Source organism: Lepidochelys olivacea (genome assembly GCF_965140295.1).
Source record: "Lepidochelys olivacea isolate rLepOli2 genome assembly, chromosome: 1".
Taxonomy (NCBI): Eukaryota; Metazoa; Chordata; order Testudines; family Cheloniidae; genus Lepidochelys; species Lepidochelys olivacea.
This window is the reverse complement of record NC_140411.1, coordinates 43,741,825-43,764,621: the sequence shown is the minus strand read 5'-3', so window position 1 is coordinate 43,764,621 and position 22,797 is coordinate 43,741,825. Positions and strand designations below refer to the sequence as shown.

The following is a 22,797-nucleotide window of genomic DNA, read 5'->3' as shown; positions in this document are numbered from 1 at the left end:
AGAGAAGAGCAACAAAAATGATTAAAGGTCTAGAAAACATGAACTATGAGGGAAGATTGAAAAAATTGGGTTTGTTTAGTCTGGAAAAGAGAAGACTGAGGGGGGACATAACAGTTTTCAAGTATGTAAAAGGTTGTTACAAGGAGGATGGAGAAAAATTGTTTTTCTTAACCTCTGGTGATAGGACAAGAAGCAATGGGCTTAAATTGCAGCAAAGGCAGTGAGGAAAAACTTCCTAACTGTCAGGGTGGTTAATCACTGGAATAAATTGCCTAGGGGTGTTGTGGAATCTTCATCATTGGAGATTTTTAAGAGCAGGTTAGACAAACACCTGTCAGGAATGGTCTAGATAATACTTAGTCCTGCCATGAGTGCAGGGAACTGGACTAGATGACCTCTCAAGGTCCATTCCAGTCCTATGATTCTAAGAAGCCCACACATCAACCTGTGTGTTACCCAGCCTCCTTCCTTCCCTTGGAGTCAGTGTCAATGTTGAGAAATCAATCCTTGACCCCACGCAATCTCTGGACTTCATTGGAGCTACCATGAACTAGGTCTCAGCGCAAGCTTACTTGCCTATGGACTGATTCCAGACACTGAACAGCATCATAACTCACATTGTGAGCAATCCTTATGTACTGGCCAGGACTTGCCTGTCTCTCCTTGGTCACGTGGCTTTGTGTACCTACGCGGCCCCCTTTGTGTGATTCCATCTCTGCTGCCTTCAGACACAGCTCCAGTCCTTTTGCTCACAAAACCATCACTCCATGGACTTCATGCTGACAGTCCCCGCCAAGGTACTGTCATTCCTCCAGTGGTGGACAGACCCACATCATATATGCCCTTTCTTCGGTCCTCCCCAGACAAAACGATCGTCAGTGATGCATCCATGGTAGGCTGTGGAGCCCACATGGATGACCACATGACAAAGGGAATATGGACTCCTCAAGAATCCAGGATGCACATAAATATCCTGGAACTCCAAGCTGTAAAAAAGGCATGCCAATCTTTTCTTTTGTTCATTCGCTCCCATCTTGCTCACATCATGTCAGACACCACCACCACCGTTTTCTATATCAACAAATGGGGGAAACGAGATCGGCCACTCTATGTGCAGAGGCGGTAAATCTCTGGAATTGGTGCATCAATCACCAGATCCTTTTGTCTGCAGCCTATATTCCTGGAACAAAGAATGTACTTGTGGACTCACTTAGTGATTAACCAGGAGTGGGAACTTCATGATTCAGTAGTACATGACATCTTCACCTGATTAGAGACCCTGAGCAGAGGCCTATTCGCTTCACAGATGAACAGCAAATGCACTGCATTTTGCTTCAGGGAAGTCCTTGGCCACCGCTCTCAGATCAACCGTCTCCTACTCTCCTCGTCAGTCAAATTCACCTACACCTTCCCTCCACTACTGCTACTCAGGGGCGGCGAGTTGTATGGGCCCGTGGTCCCGGGCTTCAGCAAATTCAGGGCCCAGGGGGCCCGGCTCCACCAATGTTCGGGGCCGGGACTCTCCCCTGGCTCTGCCTGCCAGCCCCACGCCTCCCCCCAGCTGCCCCAGCTGCTACCCCCGCGTGCCTCCTCCCCCGAATGTCCCCCGGCCCTGCCTGCCACCGCCACGCCTCTCCCATAGCATCCCTGCCTGCCCTGTTCAGTGGGCGGCTGCCGCATGCAGCTCCACGCTGTGCTCCCTCGCTGGCTACAAGGGAGCAGTGCCGGGGGCAAGCTTAGGCAGCTTCTGCACCGGAGGAGGCGCATAGCAGCCCCTGCCCCCTGGCAGACGACTCTGGGTTGACTCTAGGAGGCTTATCCTGGCTGGACCACCTAAGCAGCAGCGTGGGGGACCTTGGGGAGTGTCGTGCTGTGGGGGCCAGGGGGGACCTCCTGCTCCCCTCCCCCAGAGCTTGCTGCTGCCGGCGGAGACAGGGCTGGGGGGAGTCCTCCTCTCTGGCCCTCCGCCCTAGCCCCGGGGCAGCCTGCCTGCTGTACCCCAAAGTCCTGATCCCCGGCCCAGCCCTGCATCCCCTCCTGCAGCCCAACCCTCTGTCCCAGCCCTGAGCCCGCACCCAGCACCCAAACCCCTTCCTGCACCCCAACCCCCATCCTAGCCCAGAGCCCGCACCCAGCACCCAAACTCCCTCCCAGAGTCTGCATCCCTCTCACACCCAAACTCTCTCCCAGAGCCCGCACCCAAACTTCCTCCCAGAGCCTTAGGTAGGGGATGGGTGGGGGACAAGACTTGGACCCATTCTGGGCACCACCAAAAATTATACAAACCTGCAGCCCTGCTGCTACTGCCTCGAGTGCAGCAAAAGATCCAATGAGGCAAAGTGACAGTCATTCTGATTGCCCCCTTCTGGCCTAGACAATTCTGATTTCCCAGTCTCGTCCGCATGTCATCCTGCCCATCAATTCCCATCCTCAACTTCCTCTATCTGTTGACCCAGTACAACGGCGAGATCAGGCATCCCAATCCACATGCACTCCACTTCAGGGCATGGTATTTGGATCGGCATCTGCTTTAGGACGGACATACTCTTCGGCTGTGCAAGACATTCTCTCCAGCAGGAGGAAGGACTCCACTATGCAATGTTACTGAGTCAAGTAGAGATGTTTCTTATCTTGGGTTTAGCAACAAGAAGTTTTACCAGAATTGGGGGGATCCTCCTCATCCTGGACTACGTTTTGTCATTTAAATCATCAGATCTCACCCTCAGTTCTTTGAGAGTCAATCTGGCAGCAATTAGTGTGTTCCATGTTACTCCTGAGGGCATTCTGCACCAAAGTATTAAAAATTCTGCATAATTCTGCAAATTTTACTTGTCAAATAAATGTGGAGGCTCCAGCATGGCACTGGGGAGTACAGGTCACTGGCAGCACAAAGGTGGAAGATCACTGTGCAGTTCCCACCACGGGATATGGACTCAGTGGTGAGGCTGCACCCAGCCCTGACACAGCACAAGGACTGGGCCTGCCCCAGAAACACCCCAGGGCCCTGCCCCTCCGCGCCCGGTGCATCAGGCAGGCAGGCTCAGCAAGGCAGAATCCAAGTATGGAGGGGCTTAGTGTGTGGGGATCCGGGTGTGGGTTGAGAGGGTTCTGTGTGGAGCAATCTGGGTGCAGGTGGCTCAATGGGATATCCAGGTGGCGGGGGAATCTGGATGCACAGGGTTTTGTGGGGGGGTTCTGGGTGTAATGATAATGGGACTCTGCAGGAGGGTCCAGGTGAAAGTGGTTGGGACTCAGCAGGGGAGGGTCTGGGTGTGGGGGACTCAGTGGGGGTCCAGATGCTGGGAGACTGGGGCTCAGTGGGGTGGGGATCGGGCTCATTGCGGGGTTCTGAGTGCAGGAGGGTGAAGCTCGTGGGAGGGTCTGGACATGAGGGGATCTGGATGCACCGGGGTTGGGTGGATGGGGGAGCAGCTCCCTGTATAGGGATCCCCCCTGCAGCTGAGGAGTAATGGGTGCAGGAAGTGGCGGGGAGGGTGAGTTTGCAGAGCTTCCTGCAGCTGGGGGAGAAATCTGGGGGTGGGTCTGACCCAGCCCCGAATGTCATGCAATGGAAGAGGAAGTCTTCCAGCTGGAAGCTTTCAGCATGTACTTTTGTCTAAGAGGGTTAACTGTGCCATATACATATGGTTTATATGTGTGGTGGGAGCCTTTTATGGTATTGCACCTGGACTGAGTGAATTTTAAAAAAGAATTTTGTGCAACCCAGTAATCACATGATGAGTACAGTATAAATCTAAAATAAAATCCAGTAACAGAATAACCAATTGCTTTTTCTTTTTATGTTTTTAGGCCGTTTTGGTCAAACAACTCCACCGCTTGTTGATTTTCTTAAAGACATTTTAAGAAGATATCCAGAAGGAGGACAAATTCTTAAGGTATAAAATAAATTGTACTTATTATTGTTAAGTAAATATACACCACAGATTAGTGTTGTTTAAAATGTTGTTCAATATGTTGTAGATTGTTTCACTTCATGAGATGTTTATTCTGATATAAGTACATACATCTTTCCATAATTTTCCATCTTGGGGGCAGTGTCAGGTGAGTTGCTTGTTTTTTAGTTTATGGCCTATTTTTTTTGCCCATCACAAAAGAACTGTGTATTTTGTAAAGAACATGGACAGAAACAATTGATTTTTATTGGATACTTCACTTCATAATTATTTCATGTTGATTACTGAAACAAAAAGCATCACAATGCATTTTATGGGGGGAGGCCAATTGAACCTTTAAAATTTGCTTGTTACATAAATATTCTTTACCATTGCATGTTGCAACAAATAAAATAGTAATATGAATAGAACTTATTTTAAGTGACATTGTTTTTCTTGAATACTGTATCTGAGTAATTCAAAAAAATTGCTTGTTTCACCTCTCCATAGTATTGATATAATTTGGAAGATTTATTACATTAATTTTTATTCTGAAATCTGTGATATTCTCTGATTACCTAAACCATCTCCTCCTATTTAACCATCTGTCTCTCTCTTTAATGTATCGTGACACTACTATAAAGTAACATTGTCTAGATTATAAGTACTTTTAAGCACTTCAGAGCAGGGATCTTGTCTGTATTTGTATTTTTCTGTAAAACAGCCAGCACAGTTTTGGAGCAATACAATTAATAATGAGTCCATCAATTCCATAAGAGCAGAAAAATATTTCTAGTAAAGAATTGAGTAACACTAACAAGTTATATGGATAGTTGTTCCTGGATGTTTAAAAATGAAAATAGTGCTCATTAAAGGTATTGTCATATTGCCAGCTCTCGAGACTGCAGGCTTCTACCTCTCCAAGGGTTAGAGTAAAGGGGGGGGAACTGTAGTACTTTGGCCTACATTACCAGACTTTTTGAATATGTCAGATAAAACGATTAGCAGTGGAACAACCAACAGTTTTATTGCTTATACTGTCATCACTAGGTTTCAGATTTCCCACCTTGTTAAGAAGAATGGGGCAATTCACAACTGTATTAGAGCTTTTTTCCACTTTGCAGACTTCATAAGAGATCACCACATTGGAAAGTTTTCTTTGCAACCATAAAGGCTAGAAATGTTTTTATTTATTTACTTACTTATTTATTTCTGTTAAGTGAAAGCTTAAATTGTGGAAGAACTGATCAGAGCAATTGATAAGATGTATAGGTGTTCCATTTCTGTATCACACAGTGTCCCAGTAGTGCTTCTGGGAGGAGGCCCTAACAAACCAATCACTGGCTTTTTTTTTTTTTTTTTTTTTTTTGTGGTAGCGGTTAAATTCCAGTATCAGAGTCCCAGCTGTGAATACTCTAAACTGAAGCTCTCAGGTCCCTGTGATCTGAGTTAAGTTTGGAAAGTTTTTGTCTGTTCTCACAATGGTAGGAGAGAGGCAAGGTTTGCTGCCCAGAAGCCAGGTTAGGAAGTTCTAGAGCTGCCCTGGGTGTGCTGATTTGTTTGAAGTTTGCAGAATGCTAAGGAAGTATTGACAGAAACTGTGCTGCTTTTATTTTGATTTAAGTGTTGGAAATTCTTTATATACATAGTATTGAAATGAAACAAGCCAAAAAATGTAGTGGTTTCTGGGGAAGTGCTGCAGAAGGAATGGTGGACCGCAACTATTCAAATAGATACTCTCATTATTATTCTAATAATGATAGTAGTAATGTTTGTAGGAACTTTGATCTCTCTGTATCTTCTTGCACCATTGTTGATGATGATTATTATGAGAGCAACTAAGCACCACATGCAGAGATTCTGTTGATACATTACTATTTGTTGAACTGTGATTATTTCTCTTTCTTCTCCATCTCTCTGACGATCTTTTAGCATGCACTTATTGTAGTGTTGACATTAATAAGAAGTAGTCTATGCTGTTTTTATTTAAGTTTGCCATTTGCACATATGTGGAACTGATGGGTTGTTAGAATGAAAAGTAGAGAGATTGTCTAATATCTAACTTCCTTCAAGACTATGGCAAACATGGTTTCTTCTTCAAGTGCTTCTTCATGTCAATTCCAGTCAGGTGTGTGAGTGTGCACGTGTACGGCAGCTGGAAGATTTTTCCCCTAGCAATATCCATTCGGTCGGCCTGGGTGCCCCCTGGAGTCGCATCTTCATGGCACTCAATATAGGGCCCTGCCAACCTGCCACCCCCTCAGTTCCTTCTTACCGCCAGTGACAGCTAGCTGGAACGTCCCTTGTTCTTGTCTTGACAAGCGCTTTGGCAGTGTCTGTATATATATTTCTTACAAGTAGTTAGTTTTGTGTTAGTTTAGATAAATTAGAGTTAGTTCTTAAGTTTTCTTTGTGGGGTTCCCCCTCCATCGCTCTCCCGGCACTGGGACATGCTGCGATCTCAAGGTTTCAAAACCTGCAAGGTCTGCTGCAAGTGTATGCCTAGAAGTGATCCACACACTTCATGTTTGAAGTATTTAGAGGAGAGCCACCAGAAAGATCATTGTAGGATCTAGAGTAACAGCCGTGTTAGTGTGTATTCACAAAAAGAAAAGGAGTACTTGTGGCACCTTGGAGACTAACCAATTTATTTGAGCATGAGCTTTCGTGAGCTACAGCTCACTTCATCGGATGCATACCGTGGAAACTGCAGAAGACGTTATATACACACAGAGACCATGAAACAATACCTCCTCCCACCCCACTCTCTTGCTGGTAATAGCTTATCTAAAGTGATCATCAAGTTGGGCTATTTCCAGCACAAATCCAGGTTTTCTCACCCTCCCCCCCCCCCCAAACTCACTCTCCTGCTGGTAATAGCCCATCCAAAGTGACCACTCTCTTCACAATGTGTGTGATAATCAAGGTGGGCCATTTCCTGCACAAATCCAGGTTCTCGCACTCCCTCACCCCCCTCCAAAAACCACACACTTCAAACATTTACATGTGTGCTAAGCTCTACTACTATGTGTAGTCCCTCCAAATTTAAGCATGTACACGAGTGTTTGCAGGATTAGGTCTTAATATACTGATACTCACACTGTTAGAATTTTTCTGTCTATTTCTATTACTGAAGCTCTTTTGACTTTATTGTCCTTTATGGTAAGCCTTCTGCTCTGAGTAATTTAACAGTACTGCAGCTAATTGTCACTTCCATATTATCCTGGAATTATGAAAAATCAAGTATGTAAATAAAAACATAGTCCTAATCACATATTGTAGAAATTCAATATAGAAAAATAAAAATTACATTACTGATGTTTGGGTGGTGGTGCAGGTCTAGGGAAAGGAGGTGCCTCAGAGTCCTAGGGATCACCCCCTTTTTATATTCTTCCTTACCTCCTTCATCCCTCAATTATTATGATTGCTCATATGTTGAAAATGGGGTGGATACTGCTCCCTTCAAAGACAGTAGTTGCTGCTCTCAGCAGAGTTGGAGAGAGGGGCTGCTGCAAAATAATACATGGGACTCAATACCTCCGACATCCCCCAACCCAGAGCTCAACACAATGCCCCTGCATTGCTTCTTGTTTGATTCCAGTCTGAAAGTTACTGTGTGATCTTATCCCCTTCTTCATATGTTGTGTTACTGCTAGACTGCTGTTTTAATCCAATGTGTGATAGTTTAATAAGGTTAAAATTTATAATTTGACATTTTTAAAATTGTGTTTGAGTATGATAGTTACCCTCTAAAATAAAATGGAGAAATGCCTATTTTAATTTAAGCGAATTGGAGAAAATCACACTTGTTGAAAATGTATTGAAACATTTTTTAGACAATGACCTATAATTATTTTCTACATTCAAGTTTGGAAGCCATAAGTATAATATTAAAGTTAGGGTTAGGCATAAAATTATTGTAATAACTTGGAGGTTATTTTGCTCTCAGGAACTGATCCAGAATGCAGAAGATGCTGGTGCCACAGAGGTTAGGTTTTTGTATGATGAGACTCAATATGGAACAGAATCTCTCTGGTCAAAGGACATGGCACAATACCAGGGTAAGTATATAATTTTTAGCTCATGTTCTCCAATATGTGGTGTGTGAGTCCCAGTGGTTCAGTAGTCTGCCATTTATGCCCATTTATTTCAATTATGCACTAATTGAATCCATGCACTCAAGGGCAGAATTTGACCCTTATGAACAACTATTCAAATTTGTATATAGCAGATGCTTTTCACAAATCCAATAGTTAAGTGGGCCAATAACCCAATCTGCATACACAAATTAAGCCTACCAGTAATCTACAATCTTAGTGTTTTAGGCTTAGGTACCTCAGGTAGAGTTAGTGATAAGTATTTGGTTGGGAGTCATTTAGGGAAAATCCCAAGGTGTGGAAAGAAGTGATAGTGTTGGTAAATCATTGGTTTTACTTTCCCAGTACCCCAGCATGGTAGTAGGAGGCACTGGGTTGAAAATGACCACACTCTTAATGAAATCCAGGAAATGCTAGTAAAAAAAAGAGGTGGGGGGAGGGACAGTCCTTTAAAGAATTTTTAGTTAAATATAAAAGCTGCCTCTACTGAAACTGCAACAAGTGTGATTCTTTGCAGTTCCTCAGATAAATACTTAACTGCAATGTGAAATTCTTTTGTACTCATGTCTCAAGTTAGTGGTGATATACTTCTGACAGTTGGTGTTTCTTTTTCTTCTTTTTTTTTAATTCCTTCAACCAGAATGAGGCCTAGTGTTTTTCTATGGGCTAGGTCAGAGGAGGGCACTTGAGGTTGGTTTAAAAAAAAAGAGAGATCTGTGAAGGAGTTTGACTGGTGGGTGAACAAAAGATAGGACTAGAGTAGCAGTGTTATATGAATGACAGGTTTGGGGAATTGTACTTTAACTTTTGCCATATTGCATATTTGTTTGTATATATCTGTTTTTCTTGCCTTTTAGACTGTACACAGTTTAGGGAAGGGCCTTCTATTTTTGGACAGTTCCTAATACTATGGGGCCTCAACCAATGTCTTTAAATGCTCCTAGAATACAAACAATAATAAGACAATAGTGCTTCATAGATTTCAAGTTGGAATCTGAGAATAACTTGCAGGTTGGGTCTAAGAAGTCTCACTGAGATCTGACAAAATGGCTGAGGTAAATTTTACTGTTACTCTGAGCTAGCATTTGTATATTCTTGTTCTTGGGATGTGCCTACTGGCATCACAGATCTGAGAACTTTCTGAAGACCTGTTCATGTTTGGGGCACATGAACACCCTCTCATGACTGAACAATTGGAGCTGAGGTTATAAAAGAGCTGCCCAAACTACCTAAGTTCCCTCAGGTCATTAATCTCCTAATATTCTTCCTGAAGTCTCATTCTTACCCGGGGGAAGCTAGATTCCATACCTTAGAAGTCGAAAGTGTTTTTTGTTTTTATTTAGATAGCGCTAGTTCACTTAGTAAATTACTTAGACTTTTTAAGCTTTGGGGATTGTTTTAAAGGGCATGCAATTTCCATACAGTGGCTCTTTAAGTGGATTAGTCTGAGCATTGGGATGTTATACATTAGCTAGGTTGAAAATACTTGAAAAGGGGCTTATTTTGGAATATTGTGAAGGTTGCGTATTAGCACAGGTTCTATGTCTTGTGCAGAGTTCTAAAATGATATAAATGCTGTGCCTCTGTAATGTTTTCAACTTAGGAACCCTAGAGGGCGGTTCATATATTTATGTAGCACCATTTTCTCCATTTGGCATCTATATCTCATTCTCAGAAAGCAGTTCTAGTGTCCTTGTTTAAAAAGAAGTCAGCTCCCTTTCTTGGGGATTGTAGTACTCGCTGTAATCTTGCAAATAGGAATATATAGAGGCTATCTTGAAGAAGAAAAAAGTCTTCTCTGAGGAGCCCCACTGCATTTCCACTTTTGGGATTTGATGCATCTAGTGTTGCGCTGCAGAACTGTATAGAAAAGCCACGTGCCCTGGTGGGGTGTAGTAGTGCTCTCATGCTATTTATATAACAGAGTGCAGCCTTTCACCCATCTTGGTTCTTTCACCCCTGCTGCAAGTATCTAAAGGAACTACTCTTATATCCACAAGTTAGTTATAGATAGCCTTCCTTCTTGTATTTTCTTAGTTTATAGTTAAAATATCATAATATAGTTAATTAGTGTTGTTGGGGGCTGCTTACCTCAGGTTATCCTTGAGGCTGTATCAGGTCCTGAGCTTTATAACGCATCCTGCTCCTTCATCTTCCAGATGTCCATGTTCAGTGCTCATGTACCTGGGAGAAGCTTATGTAGTGTCCCAGCACACAATTTGCCATGCTTTCACTCATGGACAAGGGAGGACAGGCAGCTGAGATTGCTGGCGTAGTTGGCTTTTTTGAGCCTCCCGCTGAACCATCCTACAATTCCTTCAGGGATTTCCAGGTCTGCTTCTTTGCTGAGGTGTTCTGTCAAAAGTCTGGAGATGCATCCTGCCACTGCAGTCAGTCATCCTGCATGGATGATTTAACTGGGAATTGGTCCTGCTTCGAGCAGGGGGTTGGACTAGATGACCTTCTGGGGTCCTTCCAACCCTGATATTCTATGATTCTATGTCAGACCCAAGATTGACCTCCCTGAGGCAATTGCTTGCTGTGTCTGAGCCTTCCACCTGGCTCCATCAAAACAAATTGCTTCGGCACCCAGGCCTATGTCTGTGCTGATGTCGACATCAAAGACGCCTTTGGTGCCCCAGGAATAGGCCCTGATTGACGCCAGCAAGAGTCAGGCTTCAAGATCCTCTCATGTCCATGTTTCAGGAATAAGAAAAATGAAGAGGAAGCACCCAGATCCACAAAAAATGTTCAAGGAGAAAAAGAAAAGGAGGCATTGTTCTCCTACAACAATGCATGTCATTTCTGGAGACTCCTTACTAGTCCTGACACTGTCTTTGACCTGCTGTTTTCCTCAGCTTGAGGCTCCAGTGCCGATTAAATTGGACATCTCACTGATACAGCACATATCTCCAGTGCTGTTGATTTCCCCTGTCATATCAGCGGGTTCTCTGGCAAAGTGTTTGACTACACCTCTGCTGCTTGGCTCTGCGCAGCAGTTTTTATCCTTGGTGTCAGTACAGAACATCCTTGAGGAGCATGTGGTTATCTGGGAACAGACTGTGCAGACTCCTCCAATTTGCTAGTGGGCGCCTAATCAATTTCCCTCACTGTTAATTCTACTCTCCTGGATGGACCTTATGTAGGACCTCTTCAGTTGTTAATGTGGCCTTACATTCAGGAATCTATGCAAGTTTTGCTTGATACCACCATAAATACTTTGGCACCAACATTGGTGTCAGTGATGATATTGGCATCAGGTGGTCTTGAAGGCAAAAGTGCCTGGTATGAGCCTGGCTCCAAAAGGACAGTTGGGAGGAGGCTTATTTCAGAAGAGATGGAGCAGTCTGCCATTGAAGAATATACTGATGGTACGTTCCCTGAAGAGCAAATTGGGTCTTCTTTAGTCTCCCGCCCAATGAAAAAGAAAATGCCAGGAGCACATGGGGAGAATGGCTAATATCCTGCAGTTACTGACGGGGGTTTTAGCACCAGAAACACCTTGTGTCCTTTTCAACATTATGGAATGGCAGACAAAGGGCAAGGTTGTTTTCCTTTATTCCCAGGTTTACTCAGTCAAACAAAAGATATTTGACTCTTTTCAGTGTTGTCCCCACCAGTACCAGAGAGATACATATGTATCTTGTGTCCTTGGAGGGTTATCACTTTTTAATGTAGTACCCCTCGGCTGATTCCATACTAGTCTGTGAAGCCTAGAAACTCCCCAACAGTAGCAGGGTGTCCATGGCTGTTCTCTTGGGTAGAGAATGGCATAAAGTGGATGCTATTGGGAGAAAAACATATTCCTCTGCTTCTTTGTTTCTCAAGGGAATGACTAATGTGTTTCCCATTGCTAGAGGTCCTTTTTCAGACTGCAGCTTGAACCTGCTTTTAACAATGTTAATGGACCTACTCTATGAGTTCCCGTCTTGAGCTTCCTTAGAACAGCATTTGTAATGTCAATTACCTCTGCTTGAAAGGGTTAGTGAACTCGTTGCCTTCATGACCTCTCCACCTATTCCAGCTTTATGCCTCAGAAATTCATCTGTCACAGTATGTCTTCCTCCCCGTTTTCTTCCCCAGACCTCATGCCCATCCACAAGAGATCTGTTTACACTCTTTTGCCTGGACAGGATGAAGCCCTTTAGAAAATCTAACAGACTGTTGCCTACAGGGAAAGGTGTAAGGTCCAGTTTAGAGGTAAACAGACTTTCATAATGGATAAGGAAGTATATTGAACATTGTTATTCTTTAGCCAGAAAACTATTATATCTGGGTTATAGATGCACTCCTCTACACCTTCAGCTACTTCTGTATCTTGTTTGGGACAGGTCACCATTGTAGAGATTTGCAAAGCAGTAACATGGAGTTTTTTTCCTAAGCACTATTCATGGGACTTGAAATCTGATCTGATGCTCAGTGTGGCAGAGTAGCGCTAGAATTCATTTTAGACTAGAACTCCTCATCCGCTGTCCTGTAATGGGGCACACTACTTGCTTATCTCCCATAAGTGAGAATGCACAGAGGCCCTCAAAGAAAGAGGGATTACTTGCTAGTAATTGTTGTTCTTTGAGAGTTGTCTCGGTGCATTTGACATTACCCACCTGCCTTCCCTCTGCCTTGGAATTCTTTGTGTTTCAGGACTGTGTGGGTTTGAGAGGAGGAACTGGGGTGGGCTGGGGGGCATGTTCTCCTATATTAAAAGGAAATTAGCCATTGGAACAGTTTACCTCGAGTTGTGGTGGATTCTCCACCACAATTTTTAAAATCAAGACTGGATTTTTTTTCTAAAAGATGTACTCTAGTTCAATCAGGAATTAATTCAGGAAAGTTCTGTAGCCTGTGATATATAGGTGTGGTTAACTAGGTGATCACAGTGGTCCCTTCTGGCCTTGGATTCTATGTAGAAGGGGGCTGATGAGATCATAGCATGAGAGTGCTATTGCACTCCCGCAACTGACACAGCTTTTGTATATGGTTCCACAGTTTGGCTAGAGATGCCAAATCCTGTAAGTGTGAATGGATAGAGGCAACTTTACTAGCGATGGTTGCTTACCACTAATATAATTTTTGAGAGCGTTGCTTTTGTGTGTTTCAGACTACCTGTCCATTTTCTCTTCTTCCTTGGGGCTCATAGATTTTAAGGCTAAGAAGGGACCATTAGATCCTCTAGTCTGATTTCCTTTATAACACAGGCTAGAGAATTTCATCTAGTTACTCCTGTATTGAGCCTAGTAACTTGTTTGACTAAAGCATATTTTCCAGAAAGAAATCCAGTCTTGATTTGAAGAATTCAAGTGCTAGAGAATCCACCACTTCCATTGACGGCTTATTCCAGTGGTTAATCACCCTCACTGATAAAAAATTATGTCTAATTTAAATTTGGCTGGCTTTAACTTTCAGTCAGTAGGCTCTTGTTCTGGCTTTCTCTGATAGATTGTGTACTAAAGGATTCTTTAATCTCCTCCCTGTGAAGGTACTTACCCACAATAATCAAGTCATCTCTCAAATTTCTTTTGATAAGCTAAACAGATGGAACTCCTTTAACAATTTTCCAGTCCTCCAATTCTTTTTCTTGCTCTTTTCTATACCTTCTTCGGTTTTTCAACATCGCTTTTAAAATGTGGACTCCAGAACTCCATGTGATATTCCATTATTGATCCCACCAGTGCCATATACAGAAGTAAATTCACCTCCCTACTCTTGGTCATTACTTCCCTTTTGTACATCCAAGAATTGCATTACCTCTTTTTGCCACAGTATCATACTGGGATTCATGTTGAGTTGTTTGTCCACTGTGACAACTAAATCCTTTTTAGGATGCATTCCCCCATTCTGTACATATGGTCTACAGTCTTTGTTCCTAGATGTATGCCCTTGTGTTTGGCTATATTAAAATGTATTTTGTTCACATGGACTCATCTTATCAAATGATCCAGATCACTCTATATGGCTGTCCTTTCCTCATCATTATTTACCACTCTGCCAATCTTTGTGTCATGTGCAAATTTTATCAGCACCGATTTTGTGTTTTGTTCTACTCCAATAGGATTCTCAGAATTATTGAAGGAACTGAAGTGTTTGGGGCCGCACAGCTCTTTTATAATCTAGGTTCAGAACATTCAGTGTTATAAGAGGATTCTTGTATAACCCCCATGGTCACTGCTTTCCTGAAGTTTCCTGAAGCTCTTTCTCAACATGACCTTCGTTTATCTTGTATGACAGAAAATGGTAGGTAGTAAACCAAAATTATATGGTGTGTGTTAAAAATTTCATGGAATCTAAAATAATCGAACAATTCAGTTGATGGACTTGTGTCTCTGAAGAGAAAGAGAAGAAAATATGTTGTTTACCGTTTTTATTTTGCAGAAGTTCCTCTTTATCTCTTTGGACTTTCCCAACAGATCTTAGTTTCATTTCTCCAATACCAGTTTGAGTTACAGCTTCCTCATTTAATTTGCACATCTGTAGTTACCTTTCAAAAATGCTTTCTTGATTTAGTAAGTTTACTTCCTGGAAACTAAACAGGTGGACCCAAGTGTGCTATTTTTGAATTGCCATACGTGTGCCTATTTATTTTTTAGGGCCAGCACTTTATGTATACAACAATGCAGTTTTTACCCTTGAGGACTGGCATGGCATACAGGAAATAGCAAGAAGCAAGAAAAAAGATGATCCCCTGAAAGTTGGAAGATTTGGAATTGGGTTCAATTCAGTATATCATATAACAGGTACTGTGTGTAGCACCTTTAAAAATAAAAATATTAACATTAAGATTTGTTTAGTCTCATATACACATCAAACATAAGGATGCTGGCAGGGTGTTCTTTGGATAAGGTCCTTGACATTGGAATGCATTCCATCTACCCATGGTTCATCACAGCCCATCTTTTTTTAATCTTCTGGGCATGCTATAAAGTCCGTATTTTTTCCAGGCTTTTAGAGGGAGTGTAGGCTGAGAATTGGAGGGGTTTATTTTATTATTGACACTATATTTTGCTGGTGATGTCAATGTGGGGTGAACAATCCTCTATGTTGTATTATTTGAATTGTGCATTTTTAGTTTATATAACTGATGCCCAGAGCACAGGATGGATGTTTAACAGACTTCTCTAAATTTAAATAAGATACAATAAGCGAAGACTGAAGCTTTGTGCAGTTTGATTTTTGTCCTGCATGTATATAAATGTGAAATAGAGATCAATAAACAATGCTAATTTTGTCTCATACCAAAAAAGTACTTTTCGATCGTATAACCATCACATACAATTTGCTGTTTAACAGGAGGATGTTCACATTGATTGTATAAAACAAAAAATACCCTAATATACTGCTAATGAGTCATAATGTGCTCTTCCACAAGCTGGTAGCACTTAACTACAGGCATCTTTTTTTCATTTGGATCTTTTATTTCTGCAAAATAAATTTTGTAAAATTGTTTTACCATTTCATTTGATAGTCCTTTCTTTCATTCATATATGTGCATTGAATTAATATGCTCTGTGTAGAAATCTGGATACAGATCTCTGCCTTCTCCTCTTAAAAATGTGTACATTTTTTGACTTGCACCCCTAAAAATGTTGCATTCAATACATTTACTTGTATTCTGTTGTGGTTATGCCACATGGAAAGATTAGTAGTTTTTCATTCTGATGGATTACATATCAATATAATACTGGATTATTATAATTTGAAGCTGGCATGGCAAAAGAAAGGCAAGTATAGACAACTGGTGTTCGATATCTAGGTAGTATTTCGTTTCTGAGACTAGCGTGTCAAATCTTTGATCAAATAAAGTTTTGCCCTATGTAATTTATCTCTGTTATGCCTTCCATAAATGGATCCTGTACATCGTAAGATATTATTATATAGTATTTTCTCTACTAGAATATGGATCGTCGTCCATTAGTAGGATTGGGTTTTTGATAAATAAGGGCAATTTATAATTTTTAAATGACAATTTAATTGATTGTAATGGCTAAAGCTGTTTAAGGTATGGATAATGTAGAATATTTTAGGGTTATTCAGATTTGTTATTTGGGGTTATTCATATTTGTTGGATTTCACTTGTGCAGATGTCCCTAGTATCTTCAGTGGTGACCAGATTGGAATGTTGGATCCCCATCAAACACTTTTTGGACCCCATGAATCAGGCCAGTGTTGGAACCTAAAGGATGACAGCAAAGAAATTATTGAATTTACAGACCAGTTTGCACCATTCATTGGTGTATTTGGTAGCACTAAGGAAACCTTCAAGAATGGAAACTTTCCTGGTACATTTTTTCGTTTCCCTCTTCGCCTACAGCCTTCCCAACTGAGTAGCAATCTGTACAACAAACAAAAAGTTCTGGAACTGTTTGAATCCTTTCGAACAGATGCAGATACAGTGCTGCTGTTCCTGAAAAGTGTGCAAGATGTTTCCTTACATGTTAGGGAGGCTGATGGAATTGAGAGACTGGTTTTTAGAGTAACTGCTAGTGAGAACAAGGCCTTGAAACATGAACGACCCAATTCCATCAAGATTCTAGGAACTGCAATAAGTCAATATTGTAAAGGGGTTCCAAGCAACAGCATAACATGTGTGACATATCACGTAAATATAGTCTTAGAAGATGAGAGTGTGAAGGATGCACAAAAAACATCTTGGTTAGTATGTAACAGTGTGGGAGGTCGAGGAATATGCAATGAACTAGATTGTTTGGCTGATGACTTGAAGTTTGTCCCTACTATTGGAATAGCTATGTCTTTATCAAGTAATGGGGAAGAAAAAGGAGCTGTAGCAGAGTTTTCAGGAAGAGCATTTTGTTTTCTTCCTTTACCTCCTGGTGAGGAAAGCAAGACTGGTCTCCCAGTTCATGTTAGTGGTTTCTTTGGCTTGACTGACAATAGGAGGAGTATCAAATGGCGAGAGTTGGATCAGTGGCGAGATCCAGCAGCTTTATGGAATGACCTCCTTGTAGTGAATGTTGTCCCAAAAGCGTATGCCACTCTCATTTTGGAGGCTATCAAGCGAATGGAGACTGAGAAGAACTCAGATTTTCCTTTGTCTGCTGAAAGAATTTATGGACTATGGCCTGAAAAGAACAAAATCAGGGTACACTGGAAACCAATCATAGAACCTCTGTTTAAAGAGTTGCTCCAGAATGCAGTTATTTATTCTGCTAGTAGTGACTGGATAAAGGTGGAGCAAGTGTGCTTCTCAGACATGGATGACAGCTTGGAGTACACACAAACTGTCCTCAACTACCTCCAGAGCTCAGGGAACCAGATTGCTAAGGTACCAGCAAATATTGCTAGTGCAGTTCATCTTACTGTATCTAGCTCTAAAACTGTGAAAAAAGTGACTCCTGCTGTAGTGCGGCAGGTGTTGAGAAAATCTGGACACACTGGCCCTGCTGATGAAAAGCTTCATCTCTTGGAATTCGTGCTTACTGATGGAGTCTACAGTGACCTTATTGGATTGGAGCTTCTCTCATTACAAAATGGAATTTTTATTCCATTTTCCTCATCTGTGTCAGATCAAGATGTAGTTTACATAACCTCAGAAGATTACCCAAGGTATATTTAACATTTTAACTGTTATATTTTGTTGAAACACAGTTTAAACATTTTTAAGTACGACAAACTGTCACCTGCTTATGAATAGTTCTTTTAGAATAAGCATACCACAGTTTTTAACATAATAAAATAATGCATAAAAGGAACCCAAGATTACATTTTATATACTTCTGTATTTGAAAGATTTGAAGGTCAGTGGCTGTCAGAATTTATAAAGAATTATTGACTGTCGTTATAAAATATACACCAAGTAGCTTTTCTCAAACTAGCCTTCTTCTGGGAAACAGAAATAAGAGAAGGCTGAGAACATGCATCCTAGAGGAGCAGCAGTTCAAGGGATCTGTTAGTGGCCTGGCTAAGGCTTTATTAAAATGAAGCTTTAGATGACACTAGTCTTTTCCCACCTCTCTTAGCTGTTACTGTGAGATAGTTTTAAATTAAATACAGGAATGGCTAGTTTTACAAAAATACAAGCTTTTTTCAAAAATGTATTGCACAGTCAGTTTAGTGGCTCCACATACTGGAGGCAGTGACTAGCTGTGATGGTACTGCACTTAAGATTATAAAATACTGCCTTATTTTTCAATTAGATCCTTGTGTTGCCACTTCTCTGAATACAGTTTAACCCATTTATCTAAATAGTTTTTGGCACCTTATGAAAAACTTTTAAAACTTTCTATATTGAAACCTTACTGCTCTATATAACTTTTGAAATTCTCTTCCTTTGTTTGCAGTTGTACAATTATATGGAAATAAGATCTTTGCCTTCAAGAACTTCTGTTTTGTCTAATTATTTTCTCCTTAAAAAAATTATTTCCTGTGTTGAGTGTTCCTATCTATTCCACTGCTATTAACTGTGAAATCACATTGAGGATTATTCTTTAAGTAGAGGAAAAGAGCAGCAACATTAAAGGCACATCTGTGATATTTTGGGGTTCAACCTAGACCAGTAAGGGGTTGTCTCACCACCTGCCCTGCAACTCTGGGGGCCTTAAATGGTATGCAGCTGTGGCTCACAGTTTAGACACTGACAGCCAGCGTACAAGCATGTATGTGACACCCTGGCTTTCACCGCCCAGTTACTATTTGAAGCATGATACCAACACATCCCAGTCCTGAATTTCTCCAAAACTGCCCCCCTGCAGTGTTCATCCCTCTCCTGAAACATTCTCAGAAGTCATTGAGTTCATTGCTACTTTAAAGAGACAACACATTGCTACGCATTAATTTAATTGGGGTTTAACAAACACTCTTATTTCAATCATAGCAGTATGTTAGTTTATGTTGAAAGTAAAATAAGTTTATTAAACCATCAGTCATGGGTTTAAGTGATACCAAGTATAAGGAATAAAGATAGAAAGGGTTACAAGCAAACAAAAGTAAAAATACATTTCTAAGACTAAAATATGATTTAAGTCTGTTGTTCAAAGAAGTGTTTCTCACCAAGCCCCTTTTACAGCATGGTTGATCAGACTTTCTTAGTCCACAGTGCTGGTTTTCCTTGTCTTCTCAGGTGAAGGATAACTTCTCTGACCCTCTCTTTATACATCAGAAAAGCTTTGAAAAGTATCTCTCAAAGTTCATTGACCCTACTTCAAAAGACAGAGAGGCTTCTTGGGAGTACAGTCTCCATTCCCTTGTTGAGATTAAGTGATCACTTTTCCCCCACTTGCTCTCTTGATGCTTTGTTTGCCTGGCATGCAAATATGCTTTTCTTTGTCTTGGATCACACTGTGCTCAGTTTACGTGGGAGACATTTAAGTGGGGGGAACCACATTCCTTTGTCTGGAAAAATACTGTTCATCAATTCCCCTTGACATGCCTGGTTTAAACACATTTTAGTTATAACTTCAGCATGTGTGAATAATCTGTTGTGGATTGTCTGTATAAACATCACACAAAAATATTAATGATCAGTGAATTTGTTTTCCAATGACCTATTACATGATACCCTTTAGATACAGATTATAACAATAGTGAGTAGGGGTACACTGAGTATGTCAGGTCTGACAGGAGTTGCTAACACAGAGTACTGAACCACCATCAGCGTCTATATCACACCTCCCCCCTGACATTGACTTCACAAGTGTCAGTTCAAAGTTCCCCTGAACCCATAGACTAGGGGGCATCTTTCCTCTTTTGAACATTTGTACTGCCCGCAGCAGTTGCTTCACATCCATGCAGGTCACCTTGGCCAGTCAAGGTTTCTGTTACCCCTGAAGGTGTGAAACCAGACCTCCTACCACCCTAAGTCTGCCCTGCTCCCAGCAGAGTTCTGACCCACTGCTACCGTCAGCTGTGCCAATGTCTTACCGCACCCAGCAGTTTTTGGGGCTACAACCATTTCTAGCTCTGCTTCAGTTTCCCTGCCCTCAATGTAGTACTGTCCCACAGCTTTCCCAGCTGTGCCAGAGTCTCACCACTCATCCGTTTTCCCTGCTTTCAGCGGGGTGCTGGCCCACAGCTATTTACCTAGCTGTGTCAGGGTCCCCTCAGTCCTAGCAGATCTCGGTCCACCGTATCTTTTTAGATGTGCGACAGACACATTGAACACTGATTCAGTTTCACTGGTGAGGATTTACCCGCTGGCTGTGGTGAGCTTGTGCCTGACCCCTCGGGCTCAACTCTGTTACATCATTACAGAAAACACATCAAGGAAAAACTTCCCACATTCCCACAGCCAGAATCCCAGAATAACCTTTAGCATCATAATGACTCACGCTTCAGGCAGAGTGATGGGGACCATCATACTCACATCTGGTTGTCTGCTGGACCCTGATAAGACACACCATTATGTCCTTATTCCTGGGTCCCATGGGCATGACATACTCTCCTTTTCTGTTCAAGTTGCCTGTGTTTGTCTAGGTCAGCAAGCTTCTGTTGTCTCAGTCTGGTTCGCCTGAGCAACTACAACTCCCTGTCTCTTGAGAGGGAGTTCTTCTGTATTCCTGGGCTGGGACTCTTTTGGGCCAAACGAAATGTGTACAGAACAGGGCAGTTTTGGAGTGATCCTCTCCTGGCTTCTTGCAATCAGTGGTTTAGGGTTGCTTTGAGCATGGGGCTGCATCTCTGACCATCTTGGCTAATAGCCATTGAGGGACGTATCCTCCGTGAACTTATCTAGTTGTTTTTTGGACCCAGTTATACTTTTGGCCATCACAATATCCATGGCAATGAGTTCCACAGATTAATTATGCATTGTGTGAAAAAGTAATTCCTCTTGTTTGTATTAAACTTGCTGCCTATTAATTTCATTGAGAGACCCCTGGTTCTTACCTTATGTGAAGGGGTAAATAACACTTCCTTATTCACTTTCTCCATGAATTTATAGACCTCTGTCATATCCCCCCTTAGTTGTTTCTTCTCTAAAATGAACAGTCCCAGTGTTTTAATCTCTCTTCATATGGATGCTACCCTTAATCGTTTTTGTTGTCCTTCTCTGTACTTTTTCTAGTTCCACTAGATTCATTCTGACATGGGGTCACCAGAACAGGACACAGTATTCAAACTGTGGATGCACTCTGGGTTTATATAGTGGCATATTTTCTGTCTTTTATCCCTTTTCTAATAGTTCTTAACCTTCTGTTAGCCTTTTTGATCACTGCTGAGCACTGAGCTGAAGTTTTCAGAGGACTATCCATGGAGAATCCAAGATCTTTTTCTTGAGTGGTAACAGCTACTTTAGAACACATCACTATATATAACTTGAGATTATTTTTCCCAATGTGCATTACTTTGCTCTTATATGTGCTGAATTTCATCTGAGATTTTGTTGCCCACTCACCCAGTTGCGTGAGATCCCCCAATAATTCTTCACGGTCAACTTTGGACTTAACTATCTTGAGTAATTTTGTGTCATATGCAACTTTTTGCCCTTTACTATTCACTTCATTTTCCAGATCATTTATGAGTATGTTGAACAGCACAAGTCCCAATACAGAACCTTGGGGGACGCCACTGTTTACCTATCCATTGTGAAAAATGGATATTTATACCTACATTATTTTCCTATCTTTTAACCAGTTGCTGATCCGTGAGAGGGCCTTCCCTCTTATCCCATGACTCCTTACTTTGCTTAAGAGCCCTTGATAAGGGACCTTGTCAAAGGCATTCTGAAAGTCCAAGTACATTATATCCACTGGATAACCCTTGTCCACATGCTTGCTGGCATGCTCAAATAATTCTGATTGGTGAGTCATGACTTCCTTTACAAAAGTCATGTTGACTCTTTGCTAACAAATTGTGTCTATGTGTCTGATAATTCAGTTCTTTCTATAGTTTCTACCAGTTTGCCTGATACTGAAATTAGGCTCACCAGCCTGTAATGGCCAGGATTGCCTCTGGAACCCTTTTTAAAAAATCGATGTTACATTAGCAGCTCTCCAGTCATCTGATACAGAGGCTGATTTCAGCCATAGGTTACATACTATAGTTAGTAGTTCTGCAATTTCATATTCCTTCAGAACTCTTAGTGAATACTATCTGGTGACTTATTACTGTTACATTTATCAGTGTGTTCTAAAACTTCTTCTATTGACACGTTAGGGTGGGACAGTACTTTGGATTTGTTGCCCCCCCAAAATAGCTTTGATGTGAGTATCTCCCCGACATCCTTTGCAGTGGAGACTGAGGCAAAGATTTTATTTAGCTTCTCTGCAGCAGCCTTGTCTTCCTTGAGTTCTCTTTTAATACATTTGTCGTCTAGTGGGGCCACTGTCTGATTGGCACGCTTCCTGCTTCTGATGTACTTAAAAAAATTTGTTACTGTTGTTTTTTGCATCTTTAGCAAGTTGCTTTTCAAATTCTTTCTTGGCCTGCCTTGTTATACTTTTACACAATTAACCTGCCAGAGTTGTGCTCTTTTTTTTTTATCCTTACTAGTAGACAAATTTTAAAGGATGGCTTTTTGCCTTGAATGGGCTGTTTAGCCATGGTGGCATTATTTTGGTCCTCTTATTGTCTTTTCTGATTTGGCACATGCATTTAGTCTGAGCCTCTATTATGGTGGTTTTTATATAGTCCCCATGCTTCTTAACTCTTGTGACAGATCCTTTTAATTTTTGTCTAACAAGCATCCTCATTTTTGTGTAGCTGTCCTTTTTAAAGTTAAATGTTACTGGGGTGGGGTTTTTTGTATTATCTTCCCTATAAAGACATTAAATTTAATTAAATTCTGGTCACTGTCATCAAGCAGTTCAGCTATAGTTATCTCTTGGACAGATCCTGTGCTCCACTGAGGACTAAATCAA

The 22,797-nt window shown here is 41.6% G+C and overlaps 1 protein-coding gene across 4 annotated transcripts in view; it reads left to right on the top strand.

Annotated features, from left to right (window-relative positions):
- Nucleotides 1-22,797, top strand: part of SACS (sacsin molecular chaperone) — a 269,818-nt gene that overhangs the window by 192,096 nt on the left and 54,925 nt on the right. For 3 of the 4 annotated variants that reach the window (XM_084640856.1, XM_084640857.1, XM_084640858.1), the window contains 4 exons: nucleotides 3,811-3,896; nucleotides 7,843-7,954; nucleotides 14,575-14,721; nucleotides 16,066-17,548. In XM_084640856.1, coding sequence (XP_084496982.1) covers nucleotides 3,811-3,896; nucleotides 7,843-7,954; nucleotides 14,575-14,721; nucleotides 16,066-17,548 — 1,828 coding nt within the window. Of the gene's footprint in view, nucleotides 1-3,810; nucleotides 3,897-7,842; nucleotides 7,955-14,096; nucleotides 14,222-14,574; nucleotides 14,722-16,065; nucleotides 17,549-22,797 lie in introns of those variants that run through there. The other variant, XM_084640859.1, reaches the window with a different exon arrangement.